The 19,049-nt window shown below is 42.9% G+C and overlaps 1 protein-coding gene across 1 annotated transcript in view; it reads right to left on the reverse strand.

Moving 5' to 3' along the window:
• Positions 1–19,049, reverse strand: part of PRR11 (proline rich 11) — a 47,030-nt gene continuing 27,981 nt past the window's right edge. Inside the window, exons 3-10 of the mRNA XM_010376824.2 lie at positions 17,368–17,518; positions 17,011–17,133; positions 7,771–8,043; positions 6,687–6,785; positions 6,034–6,146; positions 4,152–4,211; positions 3,966–4,062; positions 1–167 (exon numbers count right to left, since the gene is read on the reverse strand). Of these exons, the coding sequence (XP_010375126.2) occupies positions 99–167; positions 3,966–4,062; positions 4,152–4,211; positions 6,034–6,146; positions 6,687–6,785; positions 7,771–8,043; positions 17,011–17,133; positions 17,368–17,518 (985 nt within the window). The 3' untranslated portion in view covers positions 1–98. The remainder of the gene's footprint in view (positions 168–3,965; positions 4,063–4,151; positions 4,212–6,033; positions 6,147–6,686; positions 6,786–7,770; positions 8,044–17,010; positions 17,134–17,367; positions 17,519–19,049) is intronic.

Consider the following 19,049-nt stretch of genomic DNA (forward strand, 5'->3'; position numbering starts at 1 on the left):
CAAAGTGCTGGGATTACAGTTGTGAGCCACTGTGCCTGGCTGGGTGTTTTTATCTGTATTTTTTATGGATCATCACATGGAGTCAGGCAGAGTTGGCATCAGTTTTGTTCATCAAAGCTGCTTGTAGAAAGTGGCAGAGTTGGAGTTGGGCTTCTAGGGTGAGCCAGCTATATAAAAAAAAAAAGTCCCAAATATAATATCAATTATATTGCTGTGATAAATACAACTCTCCTCCTTTCTCAACAGAACCCAGAATTTTTGCAGGGCAACACTACATTCAGATTCCAAAAACCACTTTTCCCAGTTTCCCTGATGCAATCAGAAGTTCCTGGATAGGGCATCTTTGAAGAAATGAGGCATAGCTTACCTAACATTTGCCTTTCTCCTTCTCGTACCTAGAATGTGGCCATGAGGCTTCAGGAAATGGAGCCATTTTGTATTAAGAGGATAAAAACCACACATTAAGGATGGAAGAACAGTGATTATATGGTGAAACCACTGTATTATAGTTGTGGACTTCCTACTTCCCAAAGAAATATTTAAATTAAAAAAATAAGTCCGGGAATTAAGCTATGATGATGCAAAGGCATAAGAATGATATAGTGGACTTTGGGGACTTGGGGGAAAGGGTGGGGTGGGGTGAGGGATTAAAGACTATACACTGGGAACAGTGTACACTGCCTGGGTGATGGGTGTGCCAAAATCTCAGAAATCACCACTAAATAATCAAACACTTTCTGTTCCCCAAAAACCTATTGAAATAAAAAATAAATTAAAAAAAAAAAAGATAGTTGTAGGCTGAGCACGGTGGCTCACGCTTATAATCCCAGCACTTTGGGAGGCCGAGACAAGGGAATCACATGAGCCCAGGAGTTTGAGACCAGCCTGGGAGATATAGTGAGACCTTGTCTGTAAATTTTAAAAAAACAAAAAGGAGTTAGTTGTATATATTAAAAAAACAAAAATTCCCAATTTATTTATTTATTTGTCAAGGCAGAGTCTTGCTGTATCGCCCAGGCTGGTTTCAAACTCCTGGCCTCAAGCAATTTTCTGGCCTTAGCCTCCCAAAGCATTGGGATTACAGGTATGAGCCACCACACTCTGCCATGTCCCTATTTGATTAAACCACTGTAGTCAGATTTCTGATACCTGAAGCCAAATGCAAAACCTGATACAGTTGCTTCAGAGTTTAAGAAAAAAGGAAGCCTAAGGGCTGGGTGGGATAAGTCATCTATGTCTAATAACAATTTTAACTAGACATCCTCCTCCTAAGTAGATTCTGGCAGCACAACATATGCCATAGGTCTTATCTGTGATTTTTGTTGTTGTTCAACATGTGGCTTTATAATTATTATAGTTTATCCATTTCCAGAGTTCTCCACTCACTGTACCTGTTATAAAGTGGGGCAGTGACAACAAGGATCTTAGAGGTAAACAGAAAAAGAAAGGGGCTAAGACCTTCTGCGAGGCCTTGTCCCTTTGCTCCCGCCCTTCACAATTTTGGGTAACACCAAGGAATGCGATTAGGGGTAGCATGCTCTAAGAGGAGGAAAGAAGAACCTGGTCACATCTCCAGAGAAAGCTGTATAGTGCCCAGGAGGACCAAGTTGATTGGTAAGAGAGAAATTATATTGTCCCACAAAAAGCACTGATTCTCAAACAGGGAACAAAAGGAAGACAGTATTGGGGTGGAGAGTGTCAGCAGTGGTGTTTGGTATGTCCTTGCATCCAGAGAGAGAACGAACTATAAACTTCAAAGCCAAAGATGCTAGCAGCCCCGTGTTCCAGCACTCCAGCAGGGGTGACCGATGGATGGCTGTTCTTCACAGATCTAATGATAGAGGCAATTAGGGAGATGACTAAGATCAACAGGGTTTGGAAGAAGTCACACCAGGGCCGGCTGATCTACTGGTTTTGGTGTGTGGTTGTACATGGAAGTGACAAAGAAAGCTGTCAAGACCTTTTCCTATCAACTCTGCATGGTCTGACTCCTAACTACATCTCCATCCCTGTCTGTCACCACCATCGGGCTCCCTCTGTTTTATAGCCACACTGGTCACTTCTCAGTTCCTTGAATAGGCCAAGATCCCTCCCACCATGGGACTCTTACACATGTTGTTCTTTTTGCCTGGAACTCTCTCCTTCCTGACACTCATGGTGGACCCAACCTACAGTTACCCTATCCAGTAAATGCCTCTTCCTTCTTTGATTCTCACCTCAAGCATCATCACTTCCTAAGGGAGTCCCTCCTAGATCATCCAGGCAAGATCAAGTTCCTCTCTGGGTTCCCACAGAACCTCATTCCTTTCCTTCACAGCATATACTGCCATGTGATAGTATACAAATATGGGATTATTTGATGAATGCCTACTCTCCCCGCTAGACTGAAAGCTTCAAGACAGTAATCTGTATCTGTTTTTGCTTACCACTATATTCCCAGTACTTCAACACACTGCTGAGCATATAGGAAGTGCTTAATAAATATTTAATAAAAATATGTACTAAAGGAGGCCGGGCGCGGTGGCTCACGCCTGTAATCCCAGCACTTTGGGAGGCCGAGGCGGGTGGATCACGAGGTCAGGAGATCGAGACTATCCTGGCTAACACAGTGAAACCCCATCTCTACTAAAAATACAAAAAATTAGCTGGGCGTGGTGGCAGGCGTCTGTAGTCCCAGCTACCTGGGAGGCTAAGGCAGGAGAATGGTGTGAACCCGGGATGCAGAGTTTGCAGTGAGCGGAGATCTCGCCACCGCACTCCAGCCTGGGTGACAGAGCGGGACTCCATCTCAAAAAAAAAAAAAAAATGTACTAAAGGAATAAAATCAGACATTTACAGATAGACCATGATAATCCTACATACACACACACACACACACACACACACACATATATATATATACATATTTTTTTGAGACAGGGTTTCACTCTGTCACCCAGGCTGGAGTGCAGTGGCGCAATCTTGGCTCACTGCAACCTTCGTCTCCTGGGTTCAAGTGATTCTCATGCCTTAGCCACCCAAGTAGCTGGGATTACAGGCATGGGTCACCATGCACAGCTAATTTTTTTTTTTTTTTTTTTTGAGACTAAGTCTCGCTCTGTCACCCAGGCTGGAGTGCAGTGGCGCGATCTTGGCTCATTGCAACCTCTGCCTGCCAGGTTCAAGTGATTCTCCTGCCTCAGCCTCCCAAGTAGCTAGACTACAGGCGCCCACCACCACACCTGGCTAATTTTTGTATTTCTGGTAGAGATGGGGTTTCACCATGTTGGTCAGGCTGGTCTCAAACTCCTGAGCTCATGATCCGTCTGCCTTGGCCTTCCGAAGTGCTGGGATTACAGGCGTGAGCCACTGTGCCCAGCCATTGTTATATTTTTTTGGTGGAGACAGGGTTTCGTCATGTTGACCAGGGTGGTCTCGAACTCCTGGTCTCATGTGATCTGCCCACCTCGGCCTCCCAAAGTGCTGAGATTACAGGCATGTGCCACTCACTGTGCTTGGCCAATCCTACCTATATTTTATAGAATTTTATGAAGCCTAAATATGAAAATACTTTGTAAAACACAGTACCATGTAAAAATTATTATTACTAAGAAAGCTGCTTTAAATTATGATCATAAATTATGATGATTATTATTTATTTGAGACACAGTCTTTCTTTGTCACCCAGGCTGGAGTGCAGTGGTGCAATCACAGTTCACTGCAGCCTTGACCTCCTGGGCTCAAGTGATCCTCCCACGTCAGCCTCCCAAGTAGGTGGAACTACAGGCATGCACCACCAGGCCTGGCTAATTTTTTGTATTTTTTGTAGAGACAGAGTTTCACCATGTTGCCCATCTTGAACTGCTAGGCTTAAGCAATGCCCCCACCTCAGCCTCCCAAAGTGTTAGGATTACAGTCATGAGCCACCACACCAGGCCAAATTATTTTCAAGCAAAGGAACTAATATTCTTTTCCTAAAGGGTTACCTGAAACTTTCTCCTTAAGGCCTGAGTCATCACTGGAGTCAGTCCTATTCCTGTTTCCATATTTTCTTTGTTGGTAAGAGGGGTTCCACCTGGGCTCCTACAAAGGTATTGAAAATAAAAGTAGCTGTGTTTTATGCCAACTTTTAAGATGGACTTAGAAGGCATAAAGATATGAGAGCGTATTACCTCTCTACATCGACTTTTCTAAGCAGTTTCCGCAGATCCATCTGACTTTTTCCAGGAGTACTGATAAAACAAAGATAAAAATTAGAACTTGCCAGATTTTATTATTTTTTCCTAAAGGAAAGCAATCATTTCTATAGGCAACATCCAAGAAAGTAGTTCTATGTGTTACATTAAAAAATTGTAGTAGAGGCTGGGTGTGGTAGCTCACGCCTGTAATCCCAGCACTTGAGGAGGCTGAGGCAGGTGGATCATGAGGTCAGGAGTTCATGACCAGCCTGGCCAAGATGATGAAACCCCATCTTTACTAAAAATATGAAAATTAGCTGGGCATGGTGGTGGGCACCTGTCATCCCAGCTACTCAGGAGGCCGAGGCAGAGAACTGCTTGAACCTGGGAGGGAGAGGTTGCAGTGAGCCGAGATTGTGCCACTACTCTAGCCTGGGTGACAGAGCAAGACTCCTTCTCAAAAAAAAAAAAAAAAAAAAAAAAAAAATAGCAGTAGATGCTGATGGGAATATAAGGTGATATAGCCATTCCAATACATAATACTTCTTGACCCAGGAGTTACATGTATAAAAATCCATCCTAGGGAAAAACTCAGCCATGTACAGAGTTGATAGGCATGGATGTCCAATGAAGACTTACAGAAATTAAATGTCATAACCTAAGCCAGGCACAGTGACTCACCCCTGTAATGCCAGCACTTTGGGAGGCTGAGGGGGGTGGGTCACTTGAGTTCAGGAGTTTGAGACCACCCTGGCCAACATGGTGAAACCCCATCTCTATTAAAACATATAAAAATTAGCCAGGCATTGTAGCACATGCCTGTAATCCCTGCTACTCAGGAGGCTGAAGCAGGAGAATCGCCGGAACCCGGGAGGTGGAGGTTGCTGTGAGCCGATATCGCATCACTGCACTCCAGCCTGGGCGACAGAGCGAGACTCCATCTCAAAAAATAAAACAATACAAAAAAAAAAACAACAGGTTGCTTTCAGATATTATATAATATGAAAACTAGTATGTCTTGGAATCAAGTAAATATGGTATATGTGTGTATCTGTCTGTGTATAATCATACTGTAGATACAGTTTTGTCCATTCAATATATCATGAACTCTTCCCATCTTTTTGAAAATTAACTTAAAGTTTCATTTTGACATCTTCAAAATATGCAGTTCATTGCATGTAAATTTCACAGATAAAATCCTGTCTTGAGACATTTAGGTTATCATTTTTTTTTTTGAGATGGAGTCTCTCTCTCTGTTGCCCAGGCTGGGGTACAGTGGCACAATCACTTCTCACTGCAGCCTTGATCTCCTGGGCTCAAGTGATCCTCTTTCTTCAGCCTTCCAAGTAGCTGGGACCACAGGCACACACCACTGCATCAGGCTAATTTTTAATTTAATTAATTTTTTTAGAGATGGGACTCTCGCTATGTTGCCCAGGCTGGTCTTAAACTCCTGGCCTCAAGTAATCCTCCCACTTCGGATTCCCAAAGTGGTGGGATTACAGACATAACCCACCACACCCAGCCTAAAATTCTTGATAGTATATCTTTTTATCCCAAAATCTGTCATTAAATCAATGGCATATCTCATAATAAACAGCATCTTTAAATGGGGCAATAAAGCATATGCCCAGAAAAAGACTAGAATGATAAACCGCAGTATGTTAATAGTGGCTATCTCCAATGATAGGACTATTTAGATAATTTTTGTTTTCTTATTTAAACTTTTCTGTAGATTTCTTTCTATAATAAGCATATATAACTTTTAACATTAGAAATACACACAAAAAATCTGGTTTTCCCGTTTTTTAGGCCCTTGTACGACAATATCATTCTTTTAAGAAATAGTGGAGCATAGTACTGTGCAGTTCCTTACATTAAGACATTTGTAACTCGAGTTGATAACACTTTGGAGTTAGGTTTCAGGGTAACACGCTGCAAGTCAGAGACAGTAACTAGTGGATTCCGTGCTTTCGGCGATGGTATAAGCTTTAATTATAAAATGAGACATTATTAAAACAAATTTTAAAATGTCACTCAAAATGTAAACATGCAAAAATGGCAAATATCTGAGTGCTGAGTATGTGTAAGATACATCCACTATTCTACCCAATTTTTATTCCAAAGCTTCAAAGGATGTCTCTACCTCTTCAGACTAACAGTTGGGAGATAAAATTGCCTAATTAAATCATTTTATAATATACACATTTTGTTGGGAAATCCAAAACTACTAAAATAAAAACATAAAAAACTTAAGTTGAAATGAAATGACTTCTCCCCCCAGCCCCGCCCCACACCCCCAGTTGTATACAAATTGAGATGAGGTCTTGCCATGTTCCCCAGGCTGGTCTTGAACTCCTGAGCTCAGGTGATCCTTCCACCTTGGTCTCCCAAAGTGCTGGGATTATAGGCATGAGCCACTCACCCTGCCTGGAATGACTTCTATACATAAGGCTTATGCTTATTTTCCAGAATGGGACAACAAGGTTAAAAGCAAAAAGAACATGTATATGGTCAATGACATCTTACCTTCCTCCTTTCATCTACATTCTGTGTCTTCTTTAATTTCACAGTCAGCAGATCTTTAACTGTTATCTGCATGGGTCTATCTTTTTTTAATGGTCCAGCCTTAAAATACATGGTGAGGTAAGAATTCAAATTGGAACCAGCACAACTGGTGAAATGCAAATCCAAATCTAGTTTTTAAAGACTCAGTAACTCTTATCTACCCTAGGAAACTTTCATATTCTTTCCACTCAACCAAGAATAATCCTGTTTTTATCACCCATTGAAAAGTATTCAGCAAAATGTAAGGCTTCCCACCTCTCCCCTAATTTTGTTTTTATAAGCTAAGGCTTTGCTAACAAATAAGAGATGGACCAGTTTCCTGCAATAATGCATCTTCCGCAGGAGTCATTACAATAAGACAAGAGTTGAAGGAGTTAATCGGGTTAAAGTGAAGTTTTCCTTGAATTACCTAGAAAGATGACTCAGTTTCCATAGAGCAAGAATGTATACAATAAGAGGTATAACTAGGGCAAATATGACAATAGGCTCTGGGTTTTTTGTTTTTTTTTTTTTTTTGGTGTCAAGATTGGGAAGACTCTGGATTTAATTCAGCTACATTAAACCAAATGTATCCTAGTGAAAATTCAGCAGATTTTAAAACAGGGTCATGCCTGTCTTAGAGATTCACAAATTTTCTGGTCCTCTTGGTAAGTAAGTAACTGAAACAGAGATTGATTCTCCAGCCTAACGACATGAAACTTTGGAATCTACTAACTCTTTGTTCTGACTTCACTCACTAAGCAATCTTCTATTTTTAATTTGGTTTCCTAGGGAGGTTTTCTTCCCTAGGAAAAAGCCATGCTGAGAAGCGAATAGGAATCTTCCACTCTATTGGGTTTCACACACATCACTTTCATTTCTCAATCCAGCTTCTAGGAATTCCTTAGGGACTGAGATTTTAAAAACATAATAATTAAGATATGGAATCAGAACAAAACATAGCCTTCCGGCCCAAGCCCTGATTAGCCTGGTCTTAAAAGGCTACTTGGCTTTACTGCTATATTACACACTGACCAAAACATATCATTACTAGATTGTTACCTACCTGAAGTGCTTTAGCAAGACCGGGTTTTCTGAGCAACACAGGTGCTACTGGTGGTGGAGGAGGTGGCGGAGGTGGAAGTGGAGGTGGAGGTGGAGGTGGAAGTGGAGGAGGAGGAGGAGGAGGAAGATGGCTGGCTGGCTGTGGCAGTGTGGGAGGAAGCACAGCTTTGGAGTCTCCAGGGGTGATGAAAACACAGGCAGGCACATTTGTAAGTTTACCACTCACGTGACATGTTTGACCACAGCTTGGACAGGAAGAACTTTCTGAGATGGTCTGGAAGAAGACATCACATTTGGCAAATAAATAACAAGTTAATTTGATTCTTGAGGGTGACAGTCATCAAAATAATAGCTACCATGGATTGAATGCTTTCTCAGTGTACCATGTGCTTCATGATATTTTCTCATTTATAATCATAAGTTTCTTCATTTCATTCATTCATTTGTTTATTTTGTATGTGCTATATGCCAGGCACCATAGGTACAGTGTGAGCCCTGTGTGTCACCTCATGGAGCTGACAGTCCAGTGAGGGAAGACAGACATTAAACATGCACAGAAGGCCGGGAATGGTGGTGCACACCTGTAATCCCAGCACTTTGGAAGGCTGAATCCAGTGAATTGCTTGAGTCCAGGAGTTCGAGACCAGTCTGGACAACATAGTCAGATCTCATCTCAAACAAAGATGCACAAACACACTCAAAACAATACTTCAATAAGAGCAATGAAGTGTGTGTGCTATGAGCATGAACAGCTGGAGGCTTGGGAAGTGATATTTAGCCATGATCTCAAGAATAAATTGAGACTTAGCAGATGAAGGGAGATAAAGACTAGGGGAAGAGTTCCCTGCAGAGGAAAAAATACTTAATGCAGCCAAGAATATAGTACATTCAAGAAACTGATAAAGGCCAAGGATCTGGAACATGACTACTGTGGACTGAATTGTGTCCCAGAATTCGTGTGTTGAAATCTTAACATCCAGAACCTCAGAATGTGACTATATTTGGAGATAGGGTCTTTAAAGAGGTGATTAAGTTAAAATGAGGACGTTAGGGTGGGTCCTAATCCATTCTAACTGGTGTTCTTATAGTAAGAGGAAATCGGACATGCAGAGAGACATCAGGAATGTACTCACACAGAGGAAAGACTGTGTGAAGACAGAGCGAAGACAGCCATCTACAAGCCCAGGAGGAGCCTCAGAAGAAACTAACCAAGAAGTCACAGACTTCTTGCTTCTAGACCGTGAGAAAATAAATTTCTGTTGTATAAGCCACCCAGCCTGTGGTATTTTGTTATGGCAGCTCTAGCAAACAAATACAATGACCCTATGCAGTAAAACAGTGTATTAATTCCCTGTGCCTGCTGTAACAAATTATCCCAAACTTGGTGGCTGAAAACAATTGAAGTTTATTTTCTCACAGTGCTAGAGGCATAAAGTCTGACATCAAGGTGTTAGTGGAGCTTCACTGCCTCCCATGCCTCTGGGGAAGAATTGGTTCCTTGCCTCTTTCGGCTTCTGGTAGCTGTCAGCACTCCTTGGTTTGTGGCTACAGCACTCCAATCTCTATCACTGTGGTCACATTGCTTCTCTTCTCTGTATGCATTCTCTATGTGTCTCTCTCATAAGGGCACTTGTCCTGGGACTTAGGGTCCACCTAGATAATCCAGGAAGATCTCCTCATTTCAAAATCCTTACCCTAATTACATTTGTAAAGCCCTTTGTCCAAATAAGGCTGTATTTACAGGGTCTGGGGATTAGGACTTGAATATACCTTTTGGAGGCTGCCATGAATTCAGTCCCCCACAAATGGTATCATCCCCAATGTATAGGAATGATACCATGAGGAAACTGAGGCCCAGAGGAGTTAAATGACTTGCCTTTTTCTCCTTTGGCTAATTCATCATGAGGCACAAATTCTGGGAGCAGGAATGGAATTCCAGAAGCTTCTCTCCAGACCAATGAGCACAATGTTGAGACACAGGGGCCTTTCTTAGGGGAGTTTGGAGTGGATATTTTCCTGCACATATCCGTCAGGAAACTAGAAACCACTCTGGATATTGAAAAGAGGGGTAATGTAATACAGGCACTTGGTTACATTTATAACTGAAGAGCTGAGAGGTACCGTGAGGCACTGGGTACCGTGAGGCAATCTAGAGATTAGCAACAGCAGGAAGGCATTAACATCCTGAGGCTGGAGAAACAAAAGGTGGAGGCAGTGTATCTAGAGGTCTGGAGGTAGGTTTACCCAGAGAATCAGGAAACATTGGCTGGGTGCAGTAGCTCATATCTGTAACCCTAGCACTTTGGGAGGCCGAGGCAGGTGGGTCACCTGAGGTCAGGAGTTTGAGACCAGCCTAGACAACACAGTGAAACCTCGTCTCTACTAAAAACACCAAAATTAGCCAGGCATGGTGGCAGGCACCTGTAATCCCAGCTACTTGGGAGGCTGAGGCAGGAGAATCACTTGAACCTGGGAGGTGGAGGTTACGGTGAGCCGAGATCGTGCCACTACACTCCAGCCTGGATGACAGAGTGAAATTCTGTCTCAAAAAAAAAAAAAAAAAAAAAGGAAGAAGAAGAAACATGGAGTATTTATCCAGTGGGAGATGGGGCCAGAAGGCAACAACTACTATTGCTGGAGAAATCATGCAGTAAAGAGGAGGGGAAGAAACTCCTTGTCTTCTCCCTCCCTATAGTCTCTCATTAATGTCTCGCAATAGGCCATCATAACCAGGAACCAGGTGACCTGGAACTTGAGGAATGTATCCTGTAGGAGCCAGCCCTCCCAGCAATATAGAGCAGAGCTTTTGAAGTGGGGTAAACAGGCCCAGGGACTAGCCCTCACCTGTAGCCATTCCTACTTCTGGTAAAAGCCCCTGGGTTTTCCTTCTCTCCCTCAGTCCACCTGATCTGGTCAGGATACTCACTCAAGGACTAGACACATGACCCAGGCCAAGTTCTCTCAGCTGAGATTGTTCTGTTATGAGAATAAGAATCTAAGGCTGCCAGCAACCATGTTGCTAGTGCAAGGGGAGAGTCTGTCTAGAAATAAACTTATTCTAAAGAAGGCAGAACTGAAAGATGAGACAGAGCCAGGATGCTGACAATATCACTTGAGTCCCTGAATCCAGCCATACCTTAGACTTACTGGTTTTATGGGCTTAAGCTGGGTTGCATTGTGTTTCTGTCACTTGTGGCTAAAAAGAATTTTGACTGATACAGCCTTCCAGGTGCTTTCTTAGTGAAGGAAATAACTTCATTTTTTTTTTTTTTTTGAGATGGAGTCTTGCTGTGTCACCCAGGCTGGAGGGCTGGAGTGCTGGAGTGCAGTGGCGTGATCTTAGCTCACTGCAACCTCCACCTCCTGGGTTCAAGTGATTCTCCTGCCTCAGCCTCCTGAGTAGCTGGGACTACAGGTGTGTGACACCACGCCCAGCTAATTTTTTTGTATTTTTAGTAGAGACGGGGTTTCACCTTGTTGGCCAGGATGGTCTCGATCTCCTGACCTTGCGATCTGCCTGCCTCAGCCTCTCAAAGTGCTGGGATTACAGGTGTGAGCCACCATGCCTGGCCCATTCTTAGTTCTATATCATCATCCTCCCTGGTACATTGGGATTAGTGATTTGGGGTTAAAATATAAGAAGAGCTGAAATAGGAGAAAAGTCATGAAAGGTAGAGTGTGTACACCAGAGGTGAAGGAGAGAAGGAAAGGTTTATAGAATTATTTCACACATACACACACACATTCATTCTAGACTTTTTAAATTAAAAGAAAACTTTTTTTAGAGACAGGGTCTCACTATGTTGCCCAGGCTAGAATGCAGTAGGCTGGAATGTCCTGAGGCTTAAGGAATCCTCCCACCTCAGTCCCCTGAGTAATTGGGACTATAGGTGTGTATGCCACACCCAGCTAAAAAATTTAATTTTTAAGGTCTGTTTGAATACTGCCTTGTCACCCACAGTAAACTGCTCTGACAAAGTTTTAAAATTATAGGAATTCAAAAAAGCAATGAATTTACTTCTAGAACCAAAATCTCAACTGGTCAATTAGTTTTATTTTATGTTTAATTTTTTTGCTATTTATTTTTGGAGTCCCACCTAGTCTCAATAATTTTATTTAGGCCTGGTGTGGTGGCTCATGTCTAGAATCCCAGCACTTTGGGAGGCCGAGGCAAGCAGATCACTTGAGATCAGGAGTTCAAGACCAGCCTGGGCAACATGGTGAAATCCTGTCTCTACTAAAAATACAAAAATCAGCCAGGTGTGGTGGCAGGAACCTGTAGTCCCAACTACTCAGGAGGTTGAGGCAGAAGAATTGCAGAAGGCAGAGGTTGCAGTGAGCTGAGATCATGCCACTACACTTTAGCCTGGGTGACAGAGCGAGACTTTGTTTCAAACGAACAAAAAAAAATTATTCTATTCTTTTTTTGGTCTCAAATAATATTTTTTTGAGACAGAGTCTCGCTTTGTCACCCAGATTGGGGTGCAGTGGCATGATCATGGCTCACTGCAACCTCCGTCTCCTGGTTCAAACGATTCTCCTGCCTCAGCCTCCTGAGTAGCTAGGACTACGGACATGCGCCACCACGCCTGGCTAATTTTTGTGTTTTTAGTAGAGAGGAGGTTTCATCATGTTGGCCAGGATGGTCTTGAACTACTGACCTCAAGTGATCCAACCACCTTGGCCTCCCAAAGTTATACATTTTAATAATACATGGGAACATCCTATAAACACTGTTCTGAATATACCTTTACATTTAATTTAATAGTATATTATTATTATTATTTTGAGATACAGTCATGCTCTGCTGTCCAGGCTGGAGTGCTGTGGCGCGATCTCAGCTCACTGCAACATCTGTCTCCCAGGTTCCAGTGATTCTCCTGCCTCAGCCTGTGGAGCAGGCTGAGATTACAGGAGCATGTCACCATGCCAGGCTAATTTTTTGTACTTTTAGTAGAGATGGGGTTTTGCCATGTTGGCCAGGCTGGTCTCAAACTCCTGGCCTCAAGTGATCCATCCACCTTGGCCTCTCAAAGTGCTGGGATTACAGGCGTGAGCCACCATGCCTGGCCATTAGTGTATTCTTTTTTTTTTTTTTTTTTTTCCCTTTTGAAAAGAATTATTTAATTTGGCAATACTGAAAAACAAAAAGAAAAAAAATCACACCCATATATGAATTGTCAATCCTACTAGTGAAACTTTTCAGAGGGTGATGCAGGTTATAGTAAACTACATTATAACTATAAACCACTGTGGTTGGATGCCTTTACACTCTTGAGAACAAAGACACTAAATGGGAGATATTCACAAAAGAGATGTCATGGACTCCACCTGGACTAATAAATCAAAAGGCTGTTTCATCTTGGCTTGATGCTTTTGCAATAATAGACACCAAATTCGTGGTTGTGTATAGGAGCAGGAGATGGCTTTAGAGAATGAACCATTGGACCCATGGAACACCACCAGGAAGCAAGTTACATGTGGCTGGAGAGACCTTATAATCATGGCCAAAGGTGAAAGGCATGTCTTACATGGTGGCAGACAAGAAAGACAGAGTAGTGTATTCTTTAAAAAAAAGTTTTCCTAGGGGGTAGGGGACTGATGGTATATTCTTGAAATCATACCTCATTAGTACATACAGAACTACCTCATTCTTTTTAACAGCTACATAGTATTCCACTGAATGAATGGATTATAATTTAGTCAATTAATCCCATATTCTTTGACACTTAGTTTTGTTTTTTGTTTTCACTATTTTTCTTTTTTTTTTTTTTTTTTTTTAGACGGAGTCTCGCTCTGTCGCCCAGGCTGGAGTGCAGTGGCCGGATCTCAGCTCACTGCAAGCTCCGCCTCCCGGGTTTACGCCATTCTCCTGCCTCAGCCTCCCGAGTAGCTGGGACTACAGGCGCTGCCACCTCGCCCGGCTAGTTTTTTTGTATTTTTTTTAGTAGAGACGGGGTTTCACCCTGTTAGCCAGGATGGTCTCGATCTCCTGACCTCGTGATCCGCCCGTCTCGGCCTCCCAAAGTGCTGGGATTACAGGCTTGAGCCACCGCGCCCGGCCCACTATTTTTCAAATCACACTGCAATAAATAACTTGTGTACATATGTACAAAATTTGGTTGCATCAAATGATATATATTTTAAAAATGTTGATAGATGTTAACTAATTATAGCCCATAGAGGTTTTATCAATTTATGGCATTCTCAATAACAAGAAAGCACCTGTTTCTCCAAAACTTTTGGTCTTTGATTTGTTTGTTCTGTCAATTTCACAGGGTAAAGGCATTACTCATTGAAGTTTATTTTGCATTTCTGTTTTTTGTGTGTGGCAGAGACTACTAATTGCCTCCCAATATACATTTTTGCCTTCTTCTTTAGTAATAGGAAACCTGACTTTTAGCTGGACACACTGTAATCCAGATGATAGATTACATTCCTCAGGTTCCCTAGTGACTAGGTATAATTAAATACATGACTATGTTTTAGCGAAATGAGATATAAGTAAAAGTTCTGTAAATGAGTTTGGGAAGTCACCTTAACGGAGGTAGTAGGATAACTTTTTCTTTCAGCTGCCTAAAATAAAGACATTTTGTTTATGCAAATATTCTTTGAGGATTGTCACTGGTATCACACCTAGTCCTGATTCACTTTTTTTTCTTTTTGAAATGGAGTCTCATTCTGTCACCCTGGCTGGAGTGCAGTGGCGCAATCTCGGCTCACTGCAACCTCTGCCTCCCGGGTTCAAGTGCTTCTCCTGCCTCAGCCTCCTGAGTAGCTGGGATTACTGGTGCCCGCCATCACACCTGGCTAATTTTTGTATTTTTAGTAGAGACAGGATTTCACCATGTTGGCCAGGCTGGTCTCAAACTCCTGACCTCAAGTGATCTGCCCACCTTGGCCTCCCAAGGTGCTGGGATTACAAGCGTGAGCCACAGCATCCAGTCCTGATTTACTCTTGAGATGGAGTCTCGCTCTGTTGCCTAGGCTGGAGTGCAGTGGTGCGATCTCAGCTCACTGCAACCTCTGCTTTCCAGGTTGAAGCAATTCACCTGCCTCAGCCCTCCGAGTAGTTGGGATTACAGGCATGCACTACCACACCCAGCTAATTTTTGTATTTTAGTAGAGAGGGGGTTTCACATTGGCTAGGCTGGTCTTGAACTCCTGACCTCAAGTGATCCATCCACCTTGGCCTTCCAAAGTGGTGGGATTACAGGGGTAAGCCACCGCGCCCGGCCCCTGATTCACTCTTAAGTGAAGTTGAGTACCTACTCATGTATTTATTTATTTTATTTTATTTTTGAGACAGAGTCTAGCTCTGTCACCCAGGCTGGAGAGCAGCGGCACGATCTCGACTCACAGCAGTCTCCACTTCCCCGGTTCAAGTGATTTTCCTGATCTCAGATGATCTGCCCGTTTTGGCCTCCCAAACTGCTGGGATTACAAGCATGAGTCACCGTGCCTGGCCCTACTCGTGTATTTAAGAACCATTTGCATTCCTTTTCTTTCTGCCCAGGATGGCCTCAAAATTCTGTGTTCAAGTGATTCTCCCATCTCAGTTTCTTGAGTAGCTGGGATGGTAAGTGTGTACCACTGTACCTGGCTTGTATTCCTATATTTAGGTGAATGCTGTATTCATATTATTTCCTCATTTTACTGCTAAGTTATTGGTCTTTTTTGTATTGATTTGTATTGGTTCTTTATATATTCAGTAATTGTTTTCCTCATATTTGAGCAAATATTTTTGCATCTTATTTTATTTTATTTTATTTTATTTGAGACATGGTCTCGCTGTGTTGCCCAAGCTGGACTGCAGTGGCATGATCTCTGCTTACTGCAATTTGCGCCTCCTGGGTTCAAGCAATTCTCCTGCCTCAGCCTCCCCAGTAGCTGAGATTACAGGCATCTACCACTATGCCTGGCTAAGTTTTTTTTTTTTTTTTTTTTTTTTTTGTATTTTTAGTGGAGACAGGGTTTCACCATCTTGGCTAGCTGGTCTCGAACTCCTGACCTCAGGTGATCCACCCGCCTCAGCCTCCCAAAGTGCTGGGATTACAGACATGAGCCACCGCGCCCAGCCTTTTGCATCTTATTTTGCTGTGCATAAATTTTTATTTTTATGTCTCATTATTTAAATTTATAAACAAGCCAGGTGCCATGGCTCATGCCTGCAATCCCAACACGTTGGGAGGCTGAGGTAGGAGGATCACTTGAGGCCAGGAGTTTGAGACCAGCCTGGGCAACAAAGTGAGACCCCCATCCCTACAAAAAATTAAAAACTTCGCTGGATAGGTGGCACACACTTCTGGTCCCAGCTATAAGGGAGGCTGAGGCAGGAAGATCCCTTGAGCCAGGAGATCAAGGTTGTAGTGAGCCATGATCATGCCACTGCACTCTAGACTGGGTGACAGAGTGAGACCCTGTCTATTAAAAAAAAAAAAAAAAGCAAACAGCAGGCAATTTTTTTTTCAGATCTTCTGCTTTAATACTGACAATATTGAACTTTACCTGAGCTCTGCGATTCTGGAAAATAAGGATGGCCAAAAAATCTCCCCATGCAAGCTTGCAGTCCCAGCTACTAAAGGAGGCTGAGGTAGGAGGATCACTTGAGCCCAGGAGTTAGGAGTTGGAGTCTAGCCTGGGCAACATAATGAGATCCCATCTCTAGAAACAAACAAACAAAAAAATCTCCCTACAGTTTTATGTCTAGGAAATAATTTATTATTTTGGAAACGATGTGGAACCAACTTTTCCCACATCAGTTAGATAAGATTTATGGATGGCTCCCTTGTTTATATGACAAAGCCAGACACAGACCCTCCAAATTCCCATTCTTTGTCTCATAAGTGATTAGCTGAACTGCTCACTGCCACTGATCAATCTGGACAAAATATCTACTAACTTGACCAAACTTTAGTCAGGATTTAGCCCTCCCCAGAGGCCCTAGAACCTTGACCTATTCTTGGGCTTAAGCAAGCATTGGTATGCTGAACAACCTTTAGGAAAAGATGTTCCCTGATCTAATCAGCTGTCTAATCATATTATCCCAACTCTTCATCTTACTTCCTCGTAACCCAGTTTGTTCTACCCTTTTATTCCTTGCTAACAAAGAAAACTTTTTCGCTTAATGTTTGAGATATAAATCTTACGACTTGAGCATTTTCCCTATTGCAATAGTCTTTTCAAATAAAGTGTCTTCTTACCTAATTCCAGATTTGCTTTTTTATTTGACAATACCAACCTTCAGTACTTCCTGGAGCTTGTATAATTTACTTTCCAAAATGCAAAACTGTTGTTTTAGACTGTAAAGCTCTCGGTGGTAGATACGAGATGGAAAGATGGTGTCTTTCAATACTTCTAAACTCTGAAATTAATAATAAACAATTCTGAGTCCTATGAATAATATGATAAGGACAAGAAAACAGGAACCAGAAAGTGACTTGATGTATGTTTTATAGAAGCAAAGGCAGGCATGACTCAATAATTTCATCTTATCTGAGTTTAGCTTGAGGGTTGGACTGACTTGAGCACATATGTATATAAACACCAAGTGTGTAGAAAAACTATAGTGCTGAAAACAGGGATGTCACATCCATACCTGGGTTATGCAGTTCTGGCACCAGCTGTATATAGACCACACTCTATTTGTCCAAAGTTCTATTGCATCTCTGATGTTAGGAAATTTGAAGTTCCAGGATGATCTTAGCCAGCTTCTGCTTTGAGATATATCTATTGAAGGAATAACGACTCTGTAGGAAAAACAAAATGAAACAAACGAAAACCCCTAAGTCAGAATAATAGCCTTGGCCTGGCGTGGTAGCTCGTGCCTCTAATCCTAGCACTTTGGGAGGCTGAGGTGAGCAGATGAGACCAGGAGTTCGAGACTAGCCTCGGCAACATGGCGAAACCCTGTCCCTACCAAAAAAATACAAAATTTAACCAGGCATGGTGGTCTGCCAGAAGAGAGAGGAATATGCAAACCAGGCTTGAAGACGGGTTAAATCAGAGCTTTTCATTCCACAGGAGAAATTTTAATGGGGTCAGAACATTGATCTTCTAATATTTGAAAGCCTGCTAACTAGGAGATAGCAAACTGTTTTGTTGTAGGAGGACCCACCCAGCTCTGACGGGTTAAAGCATCATGAATGCAAATTTGAACCCCAGAAAAGCAGAGCTTCCTTACAATGGGACTTCCACAGCAATGGGATCTGCTTCCTCGTTCAGTCTGTGCCGTTCCCATGAGCGAAGGACTCCTAGGAGAGCCGGAGCCCGTTAGGAAACCATGTGGAAACTCACTCACAGGTTCCTTATTTTTTTTGAGACAGAGTTTTGCTCTTGTTGCCTAGGCTGGAGTGCAATGATGTGATCTTGGCTCGCTGCAACCTCCGCACCCCGAGTTCAAGTGATTCTCCAGCCCCTCCTCCCGAGTAGCTGGGATTACAGGCACCTGCTACCATGCCTGGCTAATTTTTTGTATGTATATATATATATATTTATATTTTGAGACGGAGTCTCGTTCTGTTGCCCAGGCTGGAGTGCAGTGGCGCGATCTCGGCTCACTGTAAGCTCCGCCTCCCGGGTTCACGCCATTCTCCTGCCTCAGCCTCCGGAGTAGCTGGGACTACAGGCGCCCGCCACCTCTCCCGGCTAGTTTTTTGTATTTTTTTAGTAGAGACGGGGTTTCACCGTGTTAGCCAGGATGGCCTCGATCTCCTGACCTCGTGATCCGCCCGTCTTGGCCTCTCAAAGTGCTGGGATTACAGGCTTGAGCCACCGCTCCTGGCCTTTTTTGTATATTTAGTAGAGATGGCCAGGCTGGTCTCAAACTCCTGACCTCAAGTCATCCACCCTCTTTGGCCTCCCAAAGTGCTGGGATTATAGGCATGAGCCACTGAGCCCAGCCGGGAACCCACAGGTTTTTTGGATAGTCTCTGAATATCATGCAACTCTTTTATTTTTTATCAAAAAAAAAAAAAAAAAAAGTTTTTGACACAGCATCTTGCTGTGTTGCCCAGACTCGAGTGCAGTGGCAAGATCATAGCTCACTGCAGCTTCTAACTCCTGGGCTCAAGCGATCTTCCTGTTGCATGAGTCTCCCAAGTAGTTTGAACACAGGTGCCAGCCACCACACCTGGCTAATTTGGTTTGGTTTTGTGTTTTTAGAGATGGGGTCTTGCTATGTTGCCTACACTGGTTTTGAACTGCTGGCCTCAGGCAATCTTCCTCCCTTGGCCACTCAAAGTGCTGGGATTACAAGCATGAGCCACTGTGCACAGTTGA

This window comes from Rhinopithecus roxellana, chromosome 19, assembly GCF_007565055.1.
Source record: "Rhinopithecus roxellana isolate Shanxi Qingling chromosome 19, ASM756505v1, whole genome shotgun sequence".
NCBI classification, from domain to species: domain Eukaryota; kingdom Metazoa; phylum Chordata; class Mammalia; order Primates; family Cercopithecidae; genus Rhinopithecus; species Rhinopithecus roxellana.